Source organism: Salvelinus fontinalis, chromosome 11, assembly GCF_029448725.1.
Source record: "Salvelinus fontinalis isolate EN_2023a chromosome 11, ASM2944872v1, whole genome shotgun sequence".
Lineage (NCBI taxonomy): Eukaryota > Metazoa > Chordata > Actinopteri > Salmoniformes > Salmonidae > Salvelinus > Salvelinus fontinalis.
In genome coordinates, this window is record NC_074675.1 from 24,448,798 (window position 1) to 24,468,491 (window position 19,694).

The 19,694-nt window shown below is 42.0% G+C and overlaps 2 protein-coding genes across 3 annotated transcripts; both read left to right on the forward strand.

The window, feature by feature from the left end:
• The first annotated feature begins 17 nt into the window (after positions 1 to 17).
• LOC129865349 (dnaJ homolog subfamily B member 9-like) lies at positions 18 to 2,999 on the forward strand. Its single transcript, XM_055938066.1, has 3 exons — positions 18 to 125; positions 565 to 804; positions 1,580 to 2,999. The coding sequence occupies exons 2-3, from the start codon at positions 588 to 590 to the stop codon at positions 2,023 to 2,025; spliced, it is 663 nt and encodes a 220-aa protein (XP_055794041.1). The 5' UTR covers positions 18 to 125; positions 565 to 587; the 3' UTR covers positions 2,026 to 2,999.
• Positions 3,000 to 3,624: 625 nt separating this feature from the next.
• On the forward strand, positions 3,625 to 14,812 carry LOC129865351 (dynamin-1-like protein). Of its 2 annotated transcripts, XM_055938069.1 has the most exons (19): positions 3,625 to 3,848; positions 4,365 to 4,509; positions 5,259 to 5,305; positions 5,410 to 5,481; positions 5,598 to 5,684; positions 5,855 to 6,017; positions 6,249 to 6,369; positions 6,511 to 6,642; positions 9,004 to 9,210; positions 9,604 to 9,724; positions 9,929 to 10,084; positions 10,402 to 10,491; positions 10,591 to 10,683; positions 12,120 to 12,173; positions 12,351 to 12,428; positions 12,674 to 12,811; positions 12,890 to 12,999; positions 13,385 to 13,544; positions 13,699 to 14,812. In XM_055938069.1, the coding sequence occupies exons 1-19, from the start codon at positions 3,747 to 3,749 to the stop codon at positions 13,753 to 13,755; spliced, it is 2,133 nt and encodes a 710-aa protein (XP_055794044.1). In that variant the 5' UTR covers positions 3,625 to 3,746; the 3' UTR covers positions 13,756 to 14,812. The 2 variants fall into 2 exon arrangements, with proteins under 2 accessions (XP_055794044.1, XP_055794046.1); XM_055938071.1 differs by lacking the exon at positions 12,351 to 12,428.
• Positions 14,813 to 19,694: the final 4,882 nt, after the last annotated feature.

Here is a 19,694-nt window from a genome sequence, read left to right on the forward strand (position 1 = left end):
AACCAATAAGATTGCGAGTCGTGGTGTTACAGCTCGGGAATGCAACCTGCTTTCGTTTGTCACCTACGGATCAGCTGTGCGATTATCGTCTGATAGAAGAGCCGTTGTTGGTAGTGCTTTTCAAGGTAAGTTCTCTCTTTTGTTGTGATTTTTTTTTTGTTGCTTAGAATTAGCATACAGAACAGATGTGTTTCATAGTTTTCACAGGCTCTATGTGCTTGTTGTTCTGACACTCTTTTTCTCCCCCATCCACCTTCAATGGTTTAAACCGATTTACCAATTGCTTTAAACACAATGTAAATGGTTGGATCATTCTGTGGCTGATTCAACCATCTATTCACTAGGATAAATACATTTGTAGATCATGTCCCTAGCTAAAGTGTGATTTTAAAAAGAAAAGCCTATGTCACACAGCAAGTTTTACAGATTTGCCGTGCTTCCTTTTTACAGTACAGGTTAAAACATGCTAACATAGTTATACTTTTGTCAATTTTACATTTATAATTTGCTTGTGTAAGTAGCAAACTGTAAACTAACTGTCAAACATCTCTCTTTCCTGGGCAGGGAGGCAAGTGCTAACCACCAATATGGCCACAGCACAGTCAGTCTTAATGTTAGCAGTATGTATCCTCATGATAACTGAGTTCATACTGGCACAGAGGGACTACTATGACATCCTAGGTGTGCCAAAAGATGCCTCCGAGCGCCAGATCAAGAAGGCCTTCCATAAGCTAGCCATGAAGTACCACCCTGACCGAAACAAGAGTCCTGACTCAGAGGCAAAGTTCAGGGAAATAGCTGAGGGTGAGTCCTGTCAACTTCTGCGCACTCCCCTTGTCTGTTACATCAGGGCTCCTTACATCAAGTCCACATCAAATGTATTGGATGGAGTGTTAGTTATTCATCCTGTAACTGTATTAATACTTTTTGTAAACATTTCAACAAGTAATAGATGTTTTTCTATCTTTTGATATTGTCAGCGTAATAGACATTTTCAGGTGAACAAGGAGAGCAGTCATTGATAATATCAATAAAAAATCTATCTGGTTTAATTACAAGTTTGCAAACAGGGATAACAATATCCCGCACAGGAGCAGAGAATGTATAACTGGCCTTCACCGAAAGGCCCAATAGTCTAATTAGCAACACTAAATGCACTGCGAACAACAGCCCGAGAGGCTTGTAGGAAGTCAAAACAAAAGGCCAGTGACTTTGTCAGCTGCTACAGAATTGCAGTGTTCACAGACAATACAATAATATTTACTGTGTCCTCAGTCCTTGTACGTCTAGTCTGGCATCAATCACTATACACAGATATGAGTTTAATCCATAACATTCAGCATCGAATCTAGTGACCATCAACCTGAGTGTCACAAACAGAACACTGGAAATCATGTGTAATACAGAAAGGGAAGACGCATAAACATGCTTAACATTGAGTGAATCACTCTAAACTGAATATGAACTTTATTGATCTTAATATTCCAATTACAGTCAGTTTTTAAATGTTAAAGCATTTGCTGTTTTTCTTATGTCTGTGGACACCACCAAGAAACTTATGTTTTCTTTCCTTTGCCAGCGTACGAGACGCTATCAGACGATAAGAGGAGACTGGAGTATGACCAGTTTGGACATGGCCCCTCCCCTGGTGAGCCAGGCACAGGAGGTGGGAGGAGTGAACAGCACTTCCACCAGAACTTTAACTTCAACTTTGATGACCTGTTCAGAGACTCTGACCTGTTCGGTCATAACCAGCACTCCCATCACAAGAGGGCCTTCAACAGCCACTTCCAGGCCCATCAGGAGGCCCATCAGGAGGCCCAGAACAGGCACAAGAGACACTTCCAGGGCGACTTTGGTGGAGAACTCTTTGATGACGTGTTTGAGGACATGGAGAAGATGTTCTCGTTTAATGGACACACAGGCGGGGCGGACAGCCGGTTCCAGGACTCAGCAAAACAACACTGCAGGACAGTGACACAGCGCAGAGGGAACATGGTCACCACATACACAGACTGTTCTTGATTTATCACTACCAGAAATGCATCCCACTACTCACTGGGTATGGGTTTAGTTATTGTGGTTATTTTGTAATAACTTTAAATTTAGCACTTTGTGGAACATGGTTTTGGAAAGAAAGAAAGTGTGCTATAACTGTGTTGATGCCTATGGGCCATAAAACAAACTGTTCTCAAGCAATACCTTTCATTCATTTAGGATATAATTTAGCTGGGCTTATGTATTAGGTTCTTATGGATATCATTGCATGTTACGATGCCTCCATTCAGATTTAAATTTACTTTTGTTTACATCGTGCTATGACAAACTCCGACTCTCCCATTTCTCAGGTTCTCTCTTGGCTTCCATCTTTTGAGAGTAGCAAATGTATTGAGTTGGGAGAAAATAAATATCACGCTTTCTTTTATTTTCATTCTGGAACATTTAAAATGGCTAAGCAAAACCAAAGTAATTCTCTCTTTCAGAAAGAGTCCTTCCAATATCGTGAAAGAAAGTCAGTGTTATAGCGCGTTTTATATGGCTTATGCCTTGTAATTTTAGAGCTGTTGCATTTGATCGGGGACTTATTATGGCATCCTGCCCCCTGTGTGTTAAGTTGCTGTCACTTACTTCAAGGCCCAGCTTAAACCTTTCCCAGTTGTGAATAGAGCACGAGTTGAATCTCACCGTGAAGTTGAAGAGAACCTAGCTATAAATGTGTATTTAACAAGGCAATACACCATTATCAACTGTTACCTCTTTTTTTTTCCTGCAAAGTGTGCCTCTTCTGCCATTTTGTTATGTGCAATATTTGCGGTTGGCACCTTTTTTTGTTCTGTCTCTTTCTTTGACTTTGCTGCCTGATTTATCATTTTGTGTGAAACCAATGTTCAGTTATTGAATGCTGTCTGCACTTTGTTAATCCTAAGGATGATCTATTTTTAAATATTGAAAGAACAAGGAGTGGTATTTGTTTGGAATTAAAAATATATTTACTCTAAGGTCCCTGCAGACAAATGTATTTCTATCATTCTATGCTGTCATGTTCTATATCACATTCTATTCTCTAAATCCAGGGGTTTAGATTACCTTAGTATCTTCTAAATGTGTGTCTATTCTATTCATGCTCTGACATTTGATCAATTTATGTAAATCTCAGAATAGGTTTACAAAACATTATTTTCGCCTGCCACTATAATGTAGCTACTCTTTTTAGCCTAGTGATTTGAGAGGTGAGCCAGCAACCAGAGGGTTGCCAGTTTGACTCCAGGTCTGACGGGAAAAAAATCTGTCTTGAAGTGAGCTGGCGACTGGGGTGTTGATGGTATCAAATCATATATACGATTGCCTGCCGTTGTGCCCTTGAGCAAGGCACTTAAGCCCCCACAGGAGCTCCCTGGGTGCCCAGTGTGTCTTTTGGAGGGGTTGGGTTAAAAGCTCAAGTCAAATTTCGGTTGGAGCTTGTGTGCAAATGACCAGTAAAGTGATCTTAATCTTACACGTCCATAGAAAAACAAACGTTTTTGAGCAGCAGGCCTATTCTGGGAAATGCAGTCCTATTTGTAAAATTCTAGCAGCGTTTGGCATCTGGAAGACTACAAGTCCCAACAATACATAACGCAGTCGCAGACTGGTGGGAATGGCTTATTTCAATGGAGTCTGTGGGACATTGAATGACTTTTAACAGAGCTGGTGGATAGCTGCTCCATTCATTTATCTCTCCAGAAAGGTGTCATTTTAGCTTGAACATGGAGGCTCTAATCCCCGTTATAAACAAGCTTCAAGATGTCTTCAATACGGTGGGAGCAGACATAATACAGCTGCCGCAGATAGCAGTCGTTGGAACCCAGGTAACATCCTTCCACTTAGCTGTCAAAATAGGGCTATGCTGCTAGGCTCTTCACATGACCCTGAAAGATAGCCACATAGCTAGCTACATGCATTGCTATCTATCCAGCTATTTTGTGTTCGAGGTTTTCATTATGTTCAGGCAAAACATCAGGTTTGCTGAAAATGAGCCATTGAACTGGAGCGTGGTGCAGTTAAAAATACACCTCTTTCTATTCTGCTTGTGCACGAGTCAGTTGTGTGGCTATTATTGGTGTGCATGTGTTAACAGACAGCTGGAATGTTCCATTTGACCCGGGCAAAGCCTGCTTTATGGCAGCAGCCATTATGAAGAACATCTGTCAATTACTGTAGGACAATTTTTAGATCATCATCTTCATTATCAGTTTCCCTAAAGTCAGGTCACCACCACCTTATGTGCCATATTATTTTGTAACACTGCTGTTCTCAGATCCGTCCTTATAAGATAGTTGTTAACCCAACTCCATGATGTGACATACTGTGATGCCTGTCTCCAGAGCAGTGGGAAGAGCTCTGTGTTGGAGAGCCTGGTTGGCAAGGACATGCTGCCCCGTGGGACAGGTGTAGTGACCCGCCGGCCACTCATCCTACAGCTAGTCCATGTGGATCCTGGAGATGGCAGGAAAATGAGAGATGAGAATGGTACGTAGGCCTACCTGGGATGGTACACCACCATATGTGACCACACTGACTGACCACTAACCGTGTGTGTGTGTGTGTGTGTGTGTGTGTGTGTGTGTGTGTGTGTGTGAGATTCCCCATTCTGTATGTTCAGACCACCTTTGTGTCATTGTTTCTGACCTGCCACTCATGTTGTTGTTTCTGACTCAGCGTTTTGTACCATTTCATAACTTCAGCAAGCCGTGAAACTCAGATCACACGCTTGCTACTGTATCATGTTAAACCCAGAGGGAGCTGTTTTTGCAATAACCACATTGTTGACAATAGGAGCTGAAACGTCCTCTGTCTCTGACTGCAGACCCCACAACGTGGACAAACACGTAACAATGCATACCTGCCTCCGTTGACAGTTATTAGGGACCTGTAGAACAGACCGTGCACACCTGAACATGTAGTCTATCTAGGGTTATTCCTGAGATGATTGGGATCGTAGAGATCTTATTAATATAGTATTCATATCTATGATTGTGATCCTGTGTGGCTCAGTTGGAAGAGCGTTGTACTTACAAAAAGCAAAGAGTTGTGGGTTCGATTCCCGCTGGGGCCGCCCATATGTCAAATGTATGCACGCATGACTGTAAGCTGCTTTGGATAAAAGTGTCTGCTAAATGGCATGTATGATATGTTATTGATACCTCTCCCGTATTCCATGACCTTATTTTGGTTAGGTGAAAATGTGTATCTAAACCGCGTGTTATTGTATTCCACAGGCGTGGAAGGAGATGAATGGGGCAAGTTCTTACACACCAAAAACAAGGTGTGACTTATCTCAAACATTGATACGTGTTGCTACTCATGGTATTCTGTTTTCTGTGTTGTTGATTTGAAGAAAATCTACATTAACAAAGCTGGTCTTTTCAGATCTACCCAGACTTCAGTGAAATCAGGCAGGAAATCGAAAATGAAACGGAAAGAATTTCCGGTATTAACAAGGTAAGACAATCGCAGTGTAATTATTTAGCGCTTCGTAAATTTGATCTCCTTCACATACATACATCCCTAACAATTTCAACAAAGCCAGTCATTGTTTGTCATCGTATTTCCTATAGGGGATCAGCGATGAGCCTATCCACTTGAAGATTTTCTCTCCTAATGTGGTGAACCTCACTCTGGTGGATCTACCCGGCATCACCAAGGTAACAGTGACTGGAGATGGAGATGGACTGTACTAAGTGTCTGCTCTGCATAGGAGAACCTAGAAGCCTAGCAGACATGCAGGACAACCGAAACCTTGGCAGGAGCTTGATACACTAGAAAGACTCCGTCGTCAGTTACTCCTCTGTGTTTGTGCTCCCCCCTCATACAGGTCCCAGTGGGCGACCAGCCCCAAGACATAGAGGTACAGATCAGAGAGCTGATCCTGAAGCACATCTCCAACCCCAACTCCATCATCCTGGCTGTGACCGCTGCCAACACAGACATGGCCACCTCAGAGGCCCTCAAAGTGGCCCGTGAGGTCGATCCCGACGGTCAGTACTGGGTTTGAGTTTTTCCCCCGCTTATTTAGTTGATAGTAACAGTTTGGATGTCAGGGTTTTGACCCGCATTTCAGTTTTCACATCAATGTAAAAGGGCTATAATGCTCATTTTCATCCACAATGTTTCGGCAGCCACTTATCTCTCTCTGCGACTGGTAAAAGTGTATGTTGTGTACAGTATGTTGTGTTAGACTCATTTCTCTAGTCTGTTGTTGTGCACAGGCAGGAGGACACTGGCGGTGGTGACCAAGCTGGACTTGATGGACGCTGGTACTGATGCTATGGACGTCCTGCTGGGCCGGGTCATCCCTGTCAAACTGGGCCTCATCGGAGTGGTCAACAGGTCTGGCTTTATACTCTACTGTAGCACGTTACACTCCCTCCCAATAGTAACCTCTACTCTACCTTACATAAAAATAAACAGTAGCTGAAATCTGTCTGGTGCTATTGTGAAGCCGACATGTCTCTTGTCTGTTTCATGCAGGAGCCAGTTGGACATCAACAATAAGAAGTCAGTGAGCGATGCCATCCGAGATGAAGATGCTTTCTTGCAGAAGAAGTATCCCTCTCTGGCTAATCGAAATGGAACCAAGTATCTGGCCAGGACTCTTAACAGGTGAGAATATTATTGTGCCCTCCATACTGCAGTTTAGTATAAGTATTACATAAGCACATCAGAAATGGTAGTAGCAACGACAGTAGTGACGTCTAACAACACTTGCCAGTAAAGGTTCTTCACTCTGATCAGCCAATAAATCACAAAGTGCAAACTACTTTATCTAATGGAACTTTGAGATCTCAGATATGGTGCCCATAGAATTACCACTAATAGAATGGAATTCTGTAATAGGATTTTCAAATAAAGGCAATCAAAAATCTATACGATTTTTAGTACAAGTTGCGGCAGGAAGACTCCTCCAGCACAGAAGCAGATAAAATGTCTAACTGGTCATCACTAAGGCCCTTACAGTGCATTCGGAAAATATTCAGAAACTTTGACTTTTTCCACATTTTGTTACGTTACAGCCTTATTCTAAAATGTATTAAAATGTTTTCCCCCTCATCAATCTACACACAATACCCCATAATGACGATTTTCTTTTTGCTAATTTATAAAAACAGATCACATTTACATACAGTAGGTTTTCAGACCCTTTACTCAGTACTTTGTTGAAGTACCTTTGGCAGCGATTACAGCCGCTGGTCTTCTTGGGTATGACGCTATAAGCTTGGTACACATGTATTTGGGAAGTTTCTCCCATTATTCTCTGCAGATCCTCTCAAGCTCTGTCAGGTTGAATGGGGAGCGTCGCTGCACAGCTATTTTCAGGTCTATCCAGAGATGTTCGAGCGGGTTCAAGTCCGGGCTCTGGCTGGGCCAGTGAAGGACATTCAGAGACTTGTCCCGAAGCCACTCCTGCATTTTCTTGGCTGTGTGCTTAGGGTCGTTGTCCTGTTGGATATTAACCTTCACCCCAGTCTGAGGTCCTGAGCGCTCTGGAGCAGGTTTTCATCAAAGATCTCTCTGTACTTTGCTCCGTTCATCTTTCTCTCGATCCTGACTAGTCTCCCAGTCCCTGCCGCTGAAAAACATCCCCACAGCATGATGCTGCCACCACCATGCTTCACCGTAGGGATGGTGCCAGGTTTCCTCCATACTTGACGCTTTGCATTCAGGCCAAAGAGTTCAATCTTGGTTTCATCAGACCAGAGAATCTCGTTGTCTGAGAGTCCATTAGGTGCCTTTTGGCAAACTCCAAGCATGCTGTCATGTGCCTTTTACTGAGGAGTGGCTTTCGTCTGGCCACTACCATAAAGGCCTGATTGGTGGAGTGCTGCAAAGATGATTGTCTTTCTGAAAGGTTCTCCCATCTCCACAGAGGAACTCTGGAGCTCTGTCAGAGTGATCATCAGGTTTTTGTTCACCTCCCTGACCAAGGTACTTCTCCCCCGATTGCTCAGTTTGGCCGGGGGCGGCCAGCTCTAGGAAGAGTCTTAGTGGTTCCAAACTTCTTCAATTTAAGAATGATGGAGGCCACTGCATTCTTGAGTACCTTCAATGTGGCAGAAAGTTTTTGGTACCCTTCCCCAGATCTGTGCCTCGATACAATCATGTCTCGGAGCTCTATGGACAATTCCTTCAACCTCATGGCTTGGTTTTTGCTCTGACATGCACTGTCAACTGTGGGACCTTATATAGACAAGTGTGTGCCTTTCCAAATCATGTCCAAACAATTGAATTTTCCACAGGTGGACTCATCTCAAGGATGATCAATGGAAACAGGATGCACCTGAGCTCAATTTCGAGTTACATAGCAAAGGGTCTGAATACGTAAATAAGTTGGAATTCTTTTTATTTTTTTTCAAAATTTAAAAAACGTTTTTCGCATTGTCATTACGGGGTATTGTGTGTAGATTGATGATGAGGAAAAAAACAATGTAATCCATTTTAGAACAAGGCTGTATGTAACGTAACAAAATGTGGAAAAAGTAAAGGAGTCTGAATACTTTCCGAATGCACTGTATATCCTAATCAGCTGACAACTGTTCTGTTAACAGCAGCCCAGAGACTTGTAGGAAATCAAAACAAAGGCCAGTGACTTTGTCAGCTACTACAGAATCACACAGTATACAATAATAATCACTGTGTCCTCGGTCCTTGTACCTCCAGTCTAGCGTCAATCACTATCAACAGATATGAGTTTAATCCGTAACATTCAGCATCGAATCTAGTGACCATCAACCCGAGTGTCACAAACGGAACACTGGAAATCATGTGTAATACAGAAAGGTAAATGTCACACTTAACTGAACATGAACTATATTCATCTTAAATATTCTCATTACAGTAACCTACTGTGTCTAATGAATCCTCAAGGTCTCAGATACTGTGCCCATAGAATTAGAACTATTAGATTGGAATACCCATTAAAGTGGCATTCAAATCAAATGATTCTATTTCTCCTGTCCCTGCTAGGTTACTGATGCACCACATCCGAGACTGTCTACCGGAGCTGAAGACACGTATCAACGTGCTGGCGGCCCAGTACCAGTCTCTGTTGAGCAGCTACGGCCAGCCCGTTGAGGACCAGAATGCCACCCTTCTGCAGCTCATAACCAAATTCGCTGCAGAGTACTGCCACACTATCGAGGGCACTGCCAAGTACATTGAGACGGCTGAGCTGTGAGTAGTAGTACCGTCTCTATTCCACAAGGTGGTGCCGATGTCTGGGCAAAATGCCTGTGAAAACCCAGATGCACTTTTTTATCTAGGCAAGTCAGTTAAGAACACATTCTTATTTTCAATGATGGCCTAGGAACAGTGGGTTAACAGCCTTTTTCAGGGGCAGAACGATAGATGTTTTACCTTGTCAGCTCAGGGATTCGATCTTGCAACCTTTCGGTTACTAGTCCAACGCTCTAACCACTAGGCTACCTGCCCCCCCTACACTTCATGTAGTAGTACCTGTATTACGAAATGTTTGAGATGAGTTTGAGTGTTGGCACTATTACTTTGATTCATAGTAGCACATGTTTGTCACAACATGTCAACTTTATCTATCCTCTTGTTTCGCAGATGCGGCGGTGCCAGAATCTGTTACATATTTCACGAGACTTTTGGGCGAACATTAGAGTCAGTGGATCCCCTAGGAGGACTCAACACCATAGACATCCTGACTGCAATCAGGAACGCCACTGTGAGTGGAAGTTCTGAGACCTTCTTCTTCTCTCCTTATAACAACAGTATTGGCCAAAGAGTGGGCATACCTTTGAACTGGGGAATGAATAAATAGTAATCGGTGTCTTTCGATCAATGCTACTTTGTCTGAACAACACAGGGTACATGTCTGTCTCTACTCTGATTTCTCTCTCGCTCTCTCCCTCTTTCATTCTCTCTCAAGGGCCCTCGTCCGTCTCTGTTTGTGCCCGAGGTGTCGTTTGAGCTGCTGGTGAAGAAGCAGGTGAAGAGACTGGAGGAGCCCAGCCTGCGCTGTGTGGAGCTGGTCCATGAGGAGCTGCAGAGGATCATCCAGCACTGCAGCAACTACAGCACACAGGTAGACACTGTGCGCGCACAGACACACACAGACACACACAGTCTTGTATAACTAACCTTGTGGGGACACAGAATTCAGTCCCATTCAAAATATTTTTTCCCCCTAATCTAACCATAACCTTAAACTTAGCCTAGGTTCTAACCCTAAACTTAATTCTCACCTTAACCCCCATATAAATAGCATTTAACCTTGTGGGGACCAACAAAATGTCCGCAGTTGGTCAACTTTTTGTTTGTTTACTATTCTTGTGGGGACTTCTAGTTAAACACATCCCCGCACACACACACACACACACCTGATACCTGTGTTTTCCATAGGAGTTGTTGAGATTTCCAAAGCTCCATGATGCCATAGTAGAAGTGGTCACCTCTCTGCTCAGGAAAAGGCTGCCTATCACCAATGAGATGGTAAATTTAGGTGCAAACGGTTTAATGTGCACGTGGGTTATTTGTATGCCAATTGCATCAGGTTATTGTATCACATCACATACAACTCTCTTACTCCAGGTGCATAATCTGGTGGCCATAGAGCTGGCCTACGTCAACACCAAACACCCTGACTTTGCTGATGCCTGTGGGGTCATGAACAACAACATAGAGGTGACAGCTCATGACCTTTTCTCTTGACATGAATTCTGCATAATAATAGTTGTGTGATGTAATAATAATATGATAATATACACTACTGGTCAAAAGTTTTAGAAAACCCTTGAATGAGTAGGTATTTCTTTATTTTTACTATTTTCTACACTGTAGAATAATAGTGAAGACATCAAAACTATGAAATAACACATATGGAATCATGTAGTAATCAAAAAAGTGTTAAACAAATCAAAATATATTTGAGATTCTTCAAATAGCCACCGTTTGCCTTGATGACAGCTTTGCACACTCTTGGCACACTCAACCAGCTTCATGATGTAGTCACCTGGAATGCATTTCAATTAACAGGTGTGCCTTGTTAAGTTGTGGAATTTCTTTCCTTAATGCGTTTGAGCCAATCAGTTGTGTTGTGACAAGGTGGGGGGGGGGGGGGGGGGGGGGGGTTATACAGAAGATAGCCCTATTTGGTAAAAGATCAAGTCCATATGATGGCAAGAACAGCACAAATAAGCAAACAGAAACAACAGTCCATTACTTTAAGACATGAAAGTTTCTTAAAGTGCAGTCGCAAAAACCATCAAGCGCTATGATGAAACTGGCTCTCATGAGGAACGCCACAGGAATGGAAGACGCAGAGTTACCTCTGCTGCAGAGGATAAGTTCATTTAGAGTTACCAGCCTCAGAAATTACAGCCCAAATAAATGCTTCACAGAGTTCAAGTAACAGACACATCTCAACATTAACTGTTCAGAGGAGACTATGTGAATCAGGCCATGGTCGAATTGCTGCAAAGAAACGACTACTAAAGGACACCAATAATAAGAAGAGACTTGCTTGGGCCAAGAAACACGAGCAATGGACATTAGACCGATGGAAATCTGTCCTTTGTTCAGGAATCCAACTTTGCGATTTTTGGTTCCAACCACCATGTCTTTGTGAGACGTGATGTGGTTCCCACCGTGAAGCATGGAGGAGGAGGTGTAGCCAACAAGTGCTCAGCATATGTGGGAACTCCTTCAAGACTGTTGGAAAAGCATTCCCTGTGAAGCTGGTTGAGAGAATGCCAAGACTGTGCAAAGTGTCATCAAGGCAATGGGTGGTTACTTTGAAGAATCTCAAATATAAAATATATTTTGATTTGTTTAACACTTTTTTGGTTACTACATGATTCCATATGTGCTATTTCATAGTTTTGATGTCTTCACTTTTATTCTACAATGTAAAAATAAAGAAAACCCTTGAAGGCGTAGGTGTTCTAGAACTTTTGACGGGTAGTGTATGTCATTTAGTAGACGCTTTTAGCCAAAGCGACTTACAGTCATGCGTGCATACATTTTACATATGGGTGGTACCGGGAATCAACTGACCAACAGAGGACATTGTGTGTTGTAAAAGTGATGTAACTTTCCTCCTTGCTGTCTATGTCCTGTAGGAGTCGAGGAGAAACAGAATGAGAGAACTGCCCGCTGCAGTCCCCAGGGATAAGGTAACTAACTATCCACCGTACTTTAAATCACTTCTATAATACTCTAAACAAAATGGATCCCATGCGCAATCTCTCCACCTCTCTTTAATTGCAATATAATGCCAATTGTCCCTGGTCTTTACCTCTCCTGACTTCACAAGTCCCTTCTCCATTCCTCCTCTCCTCTCTTCCTCTTAGTCAGTAGTTAATGGTCCAGTCGGCCAGCCTCCCAATCCTACCGAGCCCCCTGCCTCTGTGGACACGGAGGGTGCCAAGGTGGGGCATGGGTGTGGGCATGCTCCGTGCTTCCTGCTGTGCTCTGCTCTGCTCTGTGTACTTAGTCTGCTCCCCAGCACTCATGCCCTCTCTTAACAATGTCCTCTCTGCCTTCTCCGTCTCTGTGCGTTTGAGCTTGGCTCTGACTTAAATAGATTGGTTTGCGTTGTGGTTCTGCAACTTGTGGTACAAGTTGCTTTAAAAATGGCTTTACATCTGATTGTTTGTGTTGTGTGTAACCTCAGCCTCCCGGAGCAGGGCCCCAGGGGGACCAGGAAGGGACAGGGAACTGGAGAGGCATGCTGAAGAAAGGGGACGAGGGGGCCCCCGGCTCTGGCCCCGCCAGTCCCCATAAGGGCCTTGCCGTCAACCTGCTGGATGTGGTGAGCGAATAATAAAGTTATTCAATTTCAAAATGCTGTGTGGTGACCTTCAGTGATTGGCTGATGCTCTTCCCGCAGCCCGTTCCCGTTGCCAGGAAGTTGTCTTCTCGGGAGCAGCGTGACTGTGAGGTCATCGAGAGACTCATCAAGTCCTACTTTCTCATCGTCCGGAAAAACATCCAAGACAGGTGCATGTGTTTTCTGACACTGTCCCTCTCTTTTTGGGAAAGAGGATACCTAGTCAGTTGCACAACTGAATGCATTGAACCGAAATGTGTCTTCTGCATTTAACCCCACCCCAGAGAGGGGGCTGCCTTAATTGACATCCACAGTGCCCAGGGAGCAGTTGTTGTTTGGGGTTAACTGGCTTGCTCAAGGGCAGAGCGGCAGATTTTTTTACCTTGCCCAGCTCGGGGATTCGAACCAGCGACCTTTCGGTTACTGGCCCAATGCTCTTAACCTCTAGGCTGCCTGCCGCCGTTGTATTTCTGCGCAGTGTTGAAGTCTTGCTCTCATTAGGCCAACAGCTCAGGTTTCTCCCTCTTCTCTCTTTCTCCCTCCTCTGTCTTGTAGTGTGCCCAAGGCAGTGATGCACTTCCTGGTGAACCATGTGAAGGACAGTCTGCAGAGTGAGCTGGTGGGTCAGCTCTATAAGTCTGGTCTTCTCAACGACCTGCTCACTGAGTCTGAGGACATGGCCCAGAGACGCAAGGAGGCTGCAGACATGCTAGAGGTTGGTACCTTAACCATGAACAGAGAGGTTTGACATACACCCAAACATTGGTACAGGAAGTAGATCAAAAAAGCAACAACTTAAGGTACCACTTCAATATTATATTATTCACAACAAGCTTCATAGTCAAGTGTATCTCATTGTGTGTCTACAGGCTCTGCAGAAGGCCAGTCAGGTCATTGCTGAGATCAGAGAGACTCATCTGTGGTAAGGAGGAGAACTCCACTGAAGTCAATCTGTAATCTACTTATCATGTCCGGAAGACTTGGGATTTGCCAATGTGAAAATGCACTGTTGTGGTTCATGTAAGTGTGTTGATTGAAACATGGAACTGGTTCACAGCTATGTTAAGGCTAAATACATATCTTCGCTCACCTGTATAAGAAACTGATACCTCATTAAGGCATATCTGTACTGTGTAGTTATAACCAAGATAATATTATTATTATTATTTTTTTTATTTAAACTTTTATTTAACTAGGCAAGTCAGTTAAGAACAAATTCTTATTTACAATGGAGGCCTACCCCGGCCAGACCCGGACGACGCTGGGCCAATTGTGTGCCGCCCTATGGGACTCCCAATCACGGCCGGATGTGATGCATCCTGGATTCGAACCAGGTACTGCAGTGACGCCTCTTGCACTGTTTGAAGGCCAAACCTGTCCTATCGTCAGCTGTCTGAGTGTAACACAACAGGGAGAGATTTCTGGATTGTTCTTTCTCTAGCCTAAATCAAAGCTGAAACTCTAACCTCAGCTTCACACCCTAGCCTTCAACTGGAGAATATTTATCTGTGTAAATATTCTCCGGTTCACATACATTTGATACTGCCATCCCACATTGTTTATGAAAATGTATAACACTTCGAAATATACCGTAACCCTAAATATCTTTATTTATTAAATGTATTTAAGTTTAAGTAAGTTTTATGTTTACAATGTGCAGGCAATATGTGGTGCATCCCTTACGGACAAAAACACATGCATTTCACGTGATCTCGTGTGATTTTTATGTGAAGTTAATGTGATAACGTGACAACATATGAAGCAACGTGAAAACATGAAGCTACACGTGACAACAGTTGAGCACATGTGAAAACGTGTTAAATAAATGTGACATGGGGGATGCAAAATGTTAACTTGATACCATGAACATTTTTGCATGTGAAAGTGTCAAATGTCATTGAGAATATTTTTGCCTTAAAAAAAAGGCATAATTGACATTCAAATTAAACAGTTCCGGTTTGTTCCGGAGACGTCCGCCAAGAACGTTATTGTGTTTTCTTTGTTGAAGTTACTGTATTTTTACAGCTATGTGAAGGCGTTAACATTAAAGGACAGTATACTGCTCTATTTCTGATTTCTTGGGAATCAACCTCACCTGGGATTTGAACTCACAGCTTCTTGGTTGATAATTACCAGACGTTTGTGCTGCACCACCAGGTCTGTGGATCTAAGGGAGATTGATTATACATACACTGAGTATACTAAACATTCGGAACACCTTCCTAATATTGAGTTGGAGTTTGCCTTGTTGCCCTCAGAACAGCCTCAATTCATCGGGACATGAAATCTACAAGTTGTCAAGCGTTCCACAGTGATGCTGGCCCATGTTGACGCCAATGCTTCCCACAGTTGCGTCAAGTTGGCTGGATGTCCTTTGGGTGGTGGACCATTCTTGATACATGCAGGAAGCGGTTGAGTGTGGAAAAACCCAGCAGTGGTGCAGTTCTTGACACAAACCTGTCCGCCTGGCCCCTACTATCACACTGTTCAAAGGCACTTAAATATTTCGTCTTGCCCATTCACCCTCTGAATGGCACACATACACAATCCATGTCTCAATTGTCTTAAGGCTTAAAAATCCTTCTTTTACCTGTCTCCTCCCCTTCATCTACACCGATTGAAGTGGATTTAACAAGTGACATCAATAAGGGATCAAATCTTTCACCTGGATTCACCGGATCAGTCTATGTCATGGAAAGAGCAGGTGTTCATAATGTTTTGTATACTCAGTGTATATTGGCACCAACGATTTCTTGCACTTTGCCTAAAGTATATGGAGCAACTTGAAGGTGTTATTTCTATAAAATGACAGTATTCTGTTATTTTTTTATATATATATATACACTATCCTTCGGGGTCACTTAGAAATGATTTTGTTTTTGAAAGAAAAGCACATTTGTTGTCCATTAAAATAACATCAAATTGATCAGAAATACAGTGTAGATATTGTTAATGTTGTAAATGACTATTGTAGCTGGAAACGGCAGATTTTTTTCCTATGGAATATCTACATAGGTGTACAGAGGCCCATTATAAGCAACCATCACTCCTGTGTTCCAATGGCACGTTGTGTTAGCTAATCTAAGTTTATCATTTTAAAAGGCTAATTGATCATTAGAAAAACATTTTGAAATTATGTTAGCACAGCTGAAAACTGTTGTCCTGATTTAAAGAAGCAATAAAACTGGCCTTTAGGCTAGTTGAGTATCTGGAGCATCAGCATTTGTGGGTTCGATTACAGGCTCAAAATGGCCAGAAACAAAGACCTTTCTTCTGAAACTCGTCAGTCTATTCTTATTCTGAGAAATGAAGGCTATTCCATGTGAGAAATTGCCAAGAAGCTGAAGATCTCGTACGACGCTGTGTGCTACTCCCTTCACAGAACAGCGCAAACTGGCTCTAACCAGAATAGAAAGAGTGGGAGGCCCCGGTGCACAACTGAGCGAGAGGACAAGTACATTAGTGTCTAGTTTGAGAAACAGACGCCTCACAAGTCCTCAACTGGCAGCTTCATTAAATAGTACCCGCAAAACACCAGTCTCAACATCAACAGTGAAGAGTTGACTCCGGGATGCTGGGCTTCTAGGCAGGAATATTTACACACACTCTCGAAGAATAAGGGTATGGTTAGGGTACAGTGTTGTTACCTGGGGTACAAAAAACTCAAACGTAAACTTCACAGGTACACATATGACATTACATGGTACAATTCGGTACCTTGTAGGTATAATGGGATATTTTCCCACCCAATATTTTGAATAGAAGGTAGAATTCATTGTGGGGCTCATTTGCATATTTGGGGGCATGGTCAAATATATGTGTATTTGTGGCAACCATCAGTAGAAGTTTAAACGTTTGATGGTTTTGCCAATGGAAGTTGAGCACCTCCTTTGACATTGCAAACTTTGTAAGAGGATGTGTTGGTAATGAGCTGCACTGTAAAGAGGGTAGTGTGTATTTTCCAGTAACTTAAATGGCAGCTTGTTGCTGTGAATTTGTCATTTCTTAACTGAAAACCATTTGTCAGTAAGTTATTGTAAGGTTCACAATAACTAACTGGCAAAACATTGTCAGTAACCTACAGGCAACTTGCTGCCACTAGCAATACATGCTAGTAACCTATTGTGTCTTCACTGAATCTTCTGTTGACAACATGCACATCACTTGCTGATTGGCAGCATACTGTAACAGCAGCCTGTCAGAATATTGCAAGCATGGCTTTCAACTTGCTCTTTTTGGTCTCCCATGAGAAGCAATGTCGTCCGAGTTAATGTTTTCTGTTGTGTTCTGTTCATAAATACTAAGCTTGTACGCTGTTGGTTATCCAGTCTTATTAATGGCTAACATTAGTGCATGTGATGTCAAAGAGCCATACAATATTTCAATCTTAGCTAGTCACCATGTCATTGTAATACTCACTTTCCTACCAGACCGTCAGGTCAGTGAGTGTGACAGATTAGCTACAGTAAGTTACTGTGAATCTTACAATAACCCACTTACAGCTCATTGACAGTAAACTATTGAAAATGAAACTTTCTATGAACTAGCTGCCATTATGCTACTGGAAAGGCGCAGTAACCTCTTAACAGTAAAACTCTTGACTGTCAGCTGTTCTTACAAAGACTGCAGCACTGACCGTGTCAAAAGAGGGGCTCAACCATCATCAACATAACGAAAAACCACGATGAACCAGTTAAACTGGTACAACATTTCCACTGACGGTTGGCACAAATAGAACAACTGTCCCCAAATATGCTAATGAGCCCCTGCCAGCATATTGCATCACCTACATTTAAAACTGCAGTAATTATTGAATATATTGGGCACATTTTTTTTTTTTTTTTTTTACAAAAAAAAACATTTTACTAGATTATCCACACATGTACACTAAAAGGTACCGACCAGTACCATGTATACCTCTGAAGGTACCTTAAGTGTACCTTTGACCTTTTGTAAACCAGGGAACAACATTGTACCGTAACCGTAGTCTTATTTTTGAGTGTGTAGATATATGTTCTAGATAACAAATAAGTTACAAAGCACTGCAGACCAAAAGTTAGCAAGTACAAGCCCAAGAGCATTTATGCCCACTTAATGTTGTGTCCCTGAGCTATGCTACTTTTTTGTTGGTGTTGTCAGATAATCGCACAATTATTGACTTGATTCTGTGCAACTTTTTACAGTGCAGAAATGTATTCTTGCCAATAAATCAGTGGTTGATTTCTGTCATTGCCACAGACCAGGATATTCAGGTTGCTGGTATCCCCCTTAAGGAAATCCCACATGATTTCATATGTGAAATATCAGGTGAAAGCCTGTTTTTGGAACACTTCTCATGACATTTCAAATGTGAACACGTGTTTTTGGAACACTTCACATGACTTATCACATGTTACAACGTGTTTATGGAACATCATGTGAAATTTCACATTTGAAACAATTTGCAAACTTATTTTTGGAACATCACATGAGATCATGTTTTCAGATGTGCTTGCATGTTGTCATTTGTAGTTTCATGTTATCACATATTGTTTTACATGTTGTCACATTATCACATTAACTTCACATGTGATCTCGTGAAATTCATGTGGTTTTTCCATAAGGGTGAGGACCATATTAGGATGTTTGTAAGATGTTCTCAAGACATTTGTTTTACCAGTCGTCAGGGAATCACGTGATGGTCCCAAACCATCCCAAACTATTTATAAGTAAAGTCATGAAAAGGTATGGCGGTTTTAAAGTAAGTGGTTCGCTGTTCAGCTAAAATATGACCCGGGATTTGAGGTGTGATGATATTTCTGCTGCGCCACAAAGTCTGTAGTATTTCCCTACATATTCATTACCTATGCACTTAGCAAAAGAGTGCCATGTGCACTGCTCTTTTAGTTATCAGTTAATCAGAGTATTTTCACATCATTTATTTAATTGACACATTTCAAACATTTGAGGGTTTTCTGTATAGATATCTAATGTTGGTGTGGTATATTATTCTGCTTTAATGTTACTCCTGAATCACTATGATAAATATAATAGTTTTTCTTGTGTATTTTTTAACACAGCTGAGATTTACTTTTAAGTCCCAAAGTGTAGGAATACAGGTGAAATCAGATATTGACACAGACATGGTGGAGTAGCGGGAAGATCGGAATGGTGTTCAAATCCCAGGTAAGGACACAATAATAATTACTGTATAAATAACCATATACAATGTAATCATGTGTGTCAAATATGTAAGTTGAATACACTACGTTAAAAGCGCTGTGTGTATCATAACTCATTTTTGTTTTCACATGTGTAGTGTTCCAAAAACACGATGTCACATGTGAAACATCACATGTGAAGTGTTCCAAAAGCATGTTGTCAAGTGACATTTCTTATGCGACATCGTGATTTTCTACATGTGAAATCATGTGGTTTTTCTGTAAGGGATTGCACTGTGCAGGCAATATTATGTGTTATGTCGTACTGTAGTATTCTATGTGTGTTTAATAAATACATTTATTTTAATAATTTGTTGCTTTGTCTAATAATAATTGATTGGATTTATATAACGCTTTTTCCAGATGCTCAAAACGCTTTACGCTTTAAGTTATGAGCCAGAGATGGAGGGAGAGAAGGAAGCTAGATTTGAATTCACAACCTCAGGGAATTGAGACGAAAGCGTTAGCACTACTGGAGCCACAGTATTGTACATTATGTAATAATAATATATGCCAATTGGCAGACGCTTTTATCCAAAGCGACTTATAACAGTCGTCCGTGCATTTTCAAATGGGTAGCACCAGTCTCACCAGTTTTTTCACATACCTCAGACTTTTCATTAAAACTTTTCAGATTTTTCATTAAAATCTAACCAGACACTGAA

Excerpts from the sequence above, each read along its gene's own strand:
- LOC129865349 (XM_055938066.1), top strand. The coding sequence starts at position 588 with ATGGCCACAGCACAGTCAGTCTTAATGTTAGCAGTATGTATCCTCATG. Across the intron at positions 805-1,579 it reads GTTCAGGGAAATAGCTGAGG|CGTACGAGACGCTATCAGAC; the intron begins GTGAGTCCTGTC and ends TTCCTTTGCCAG.
- LOC129865351 (XM_055938069.1), top strand. The coding sequence starts at position 3,747 with ATGGAGGCTCTAATCCCCGTTATAAACAAGCTTCAAGATGTCTTCAAT. Across the intron at positions 5,685-5,854 it reads ATCTACCCGGCATCACCAAG|GTCCCAGTGGGCGACCAGCC; the intron begins GTAACAGTGACT and ends CCCCTCATACAG. Across the intron at positions 9,725-9,928 it reads CTGCAATCAGGAACGCCACT|GGCCCTCGTCCGTCTCTGTT; the intron begins GTGAGTGGAAGT and ends TTCTCTCTCAAG.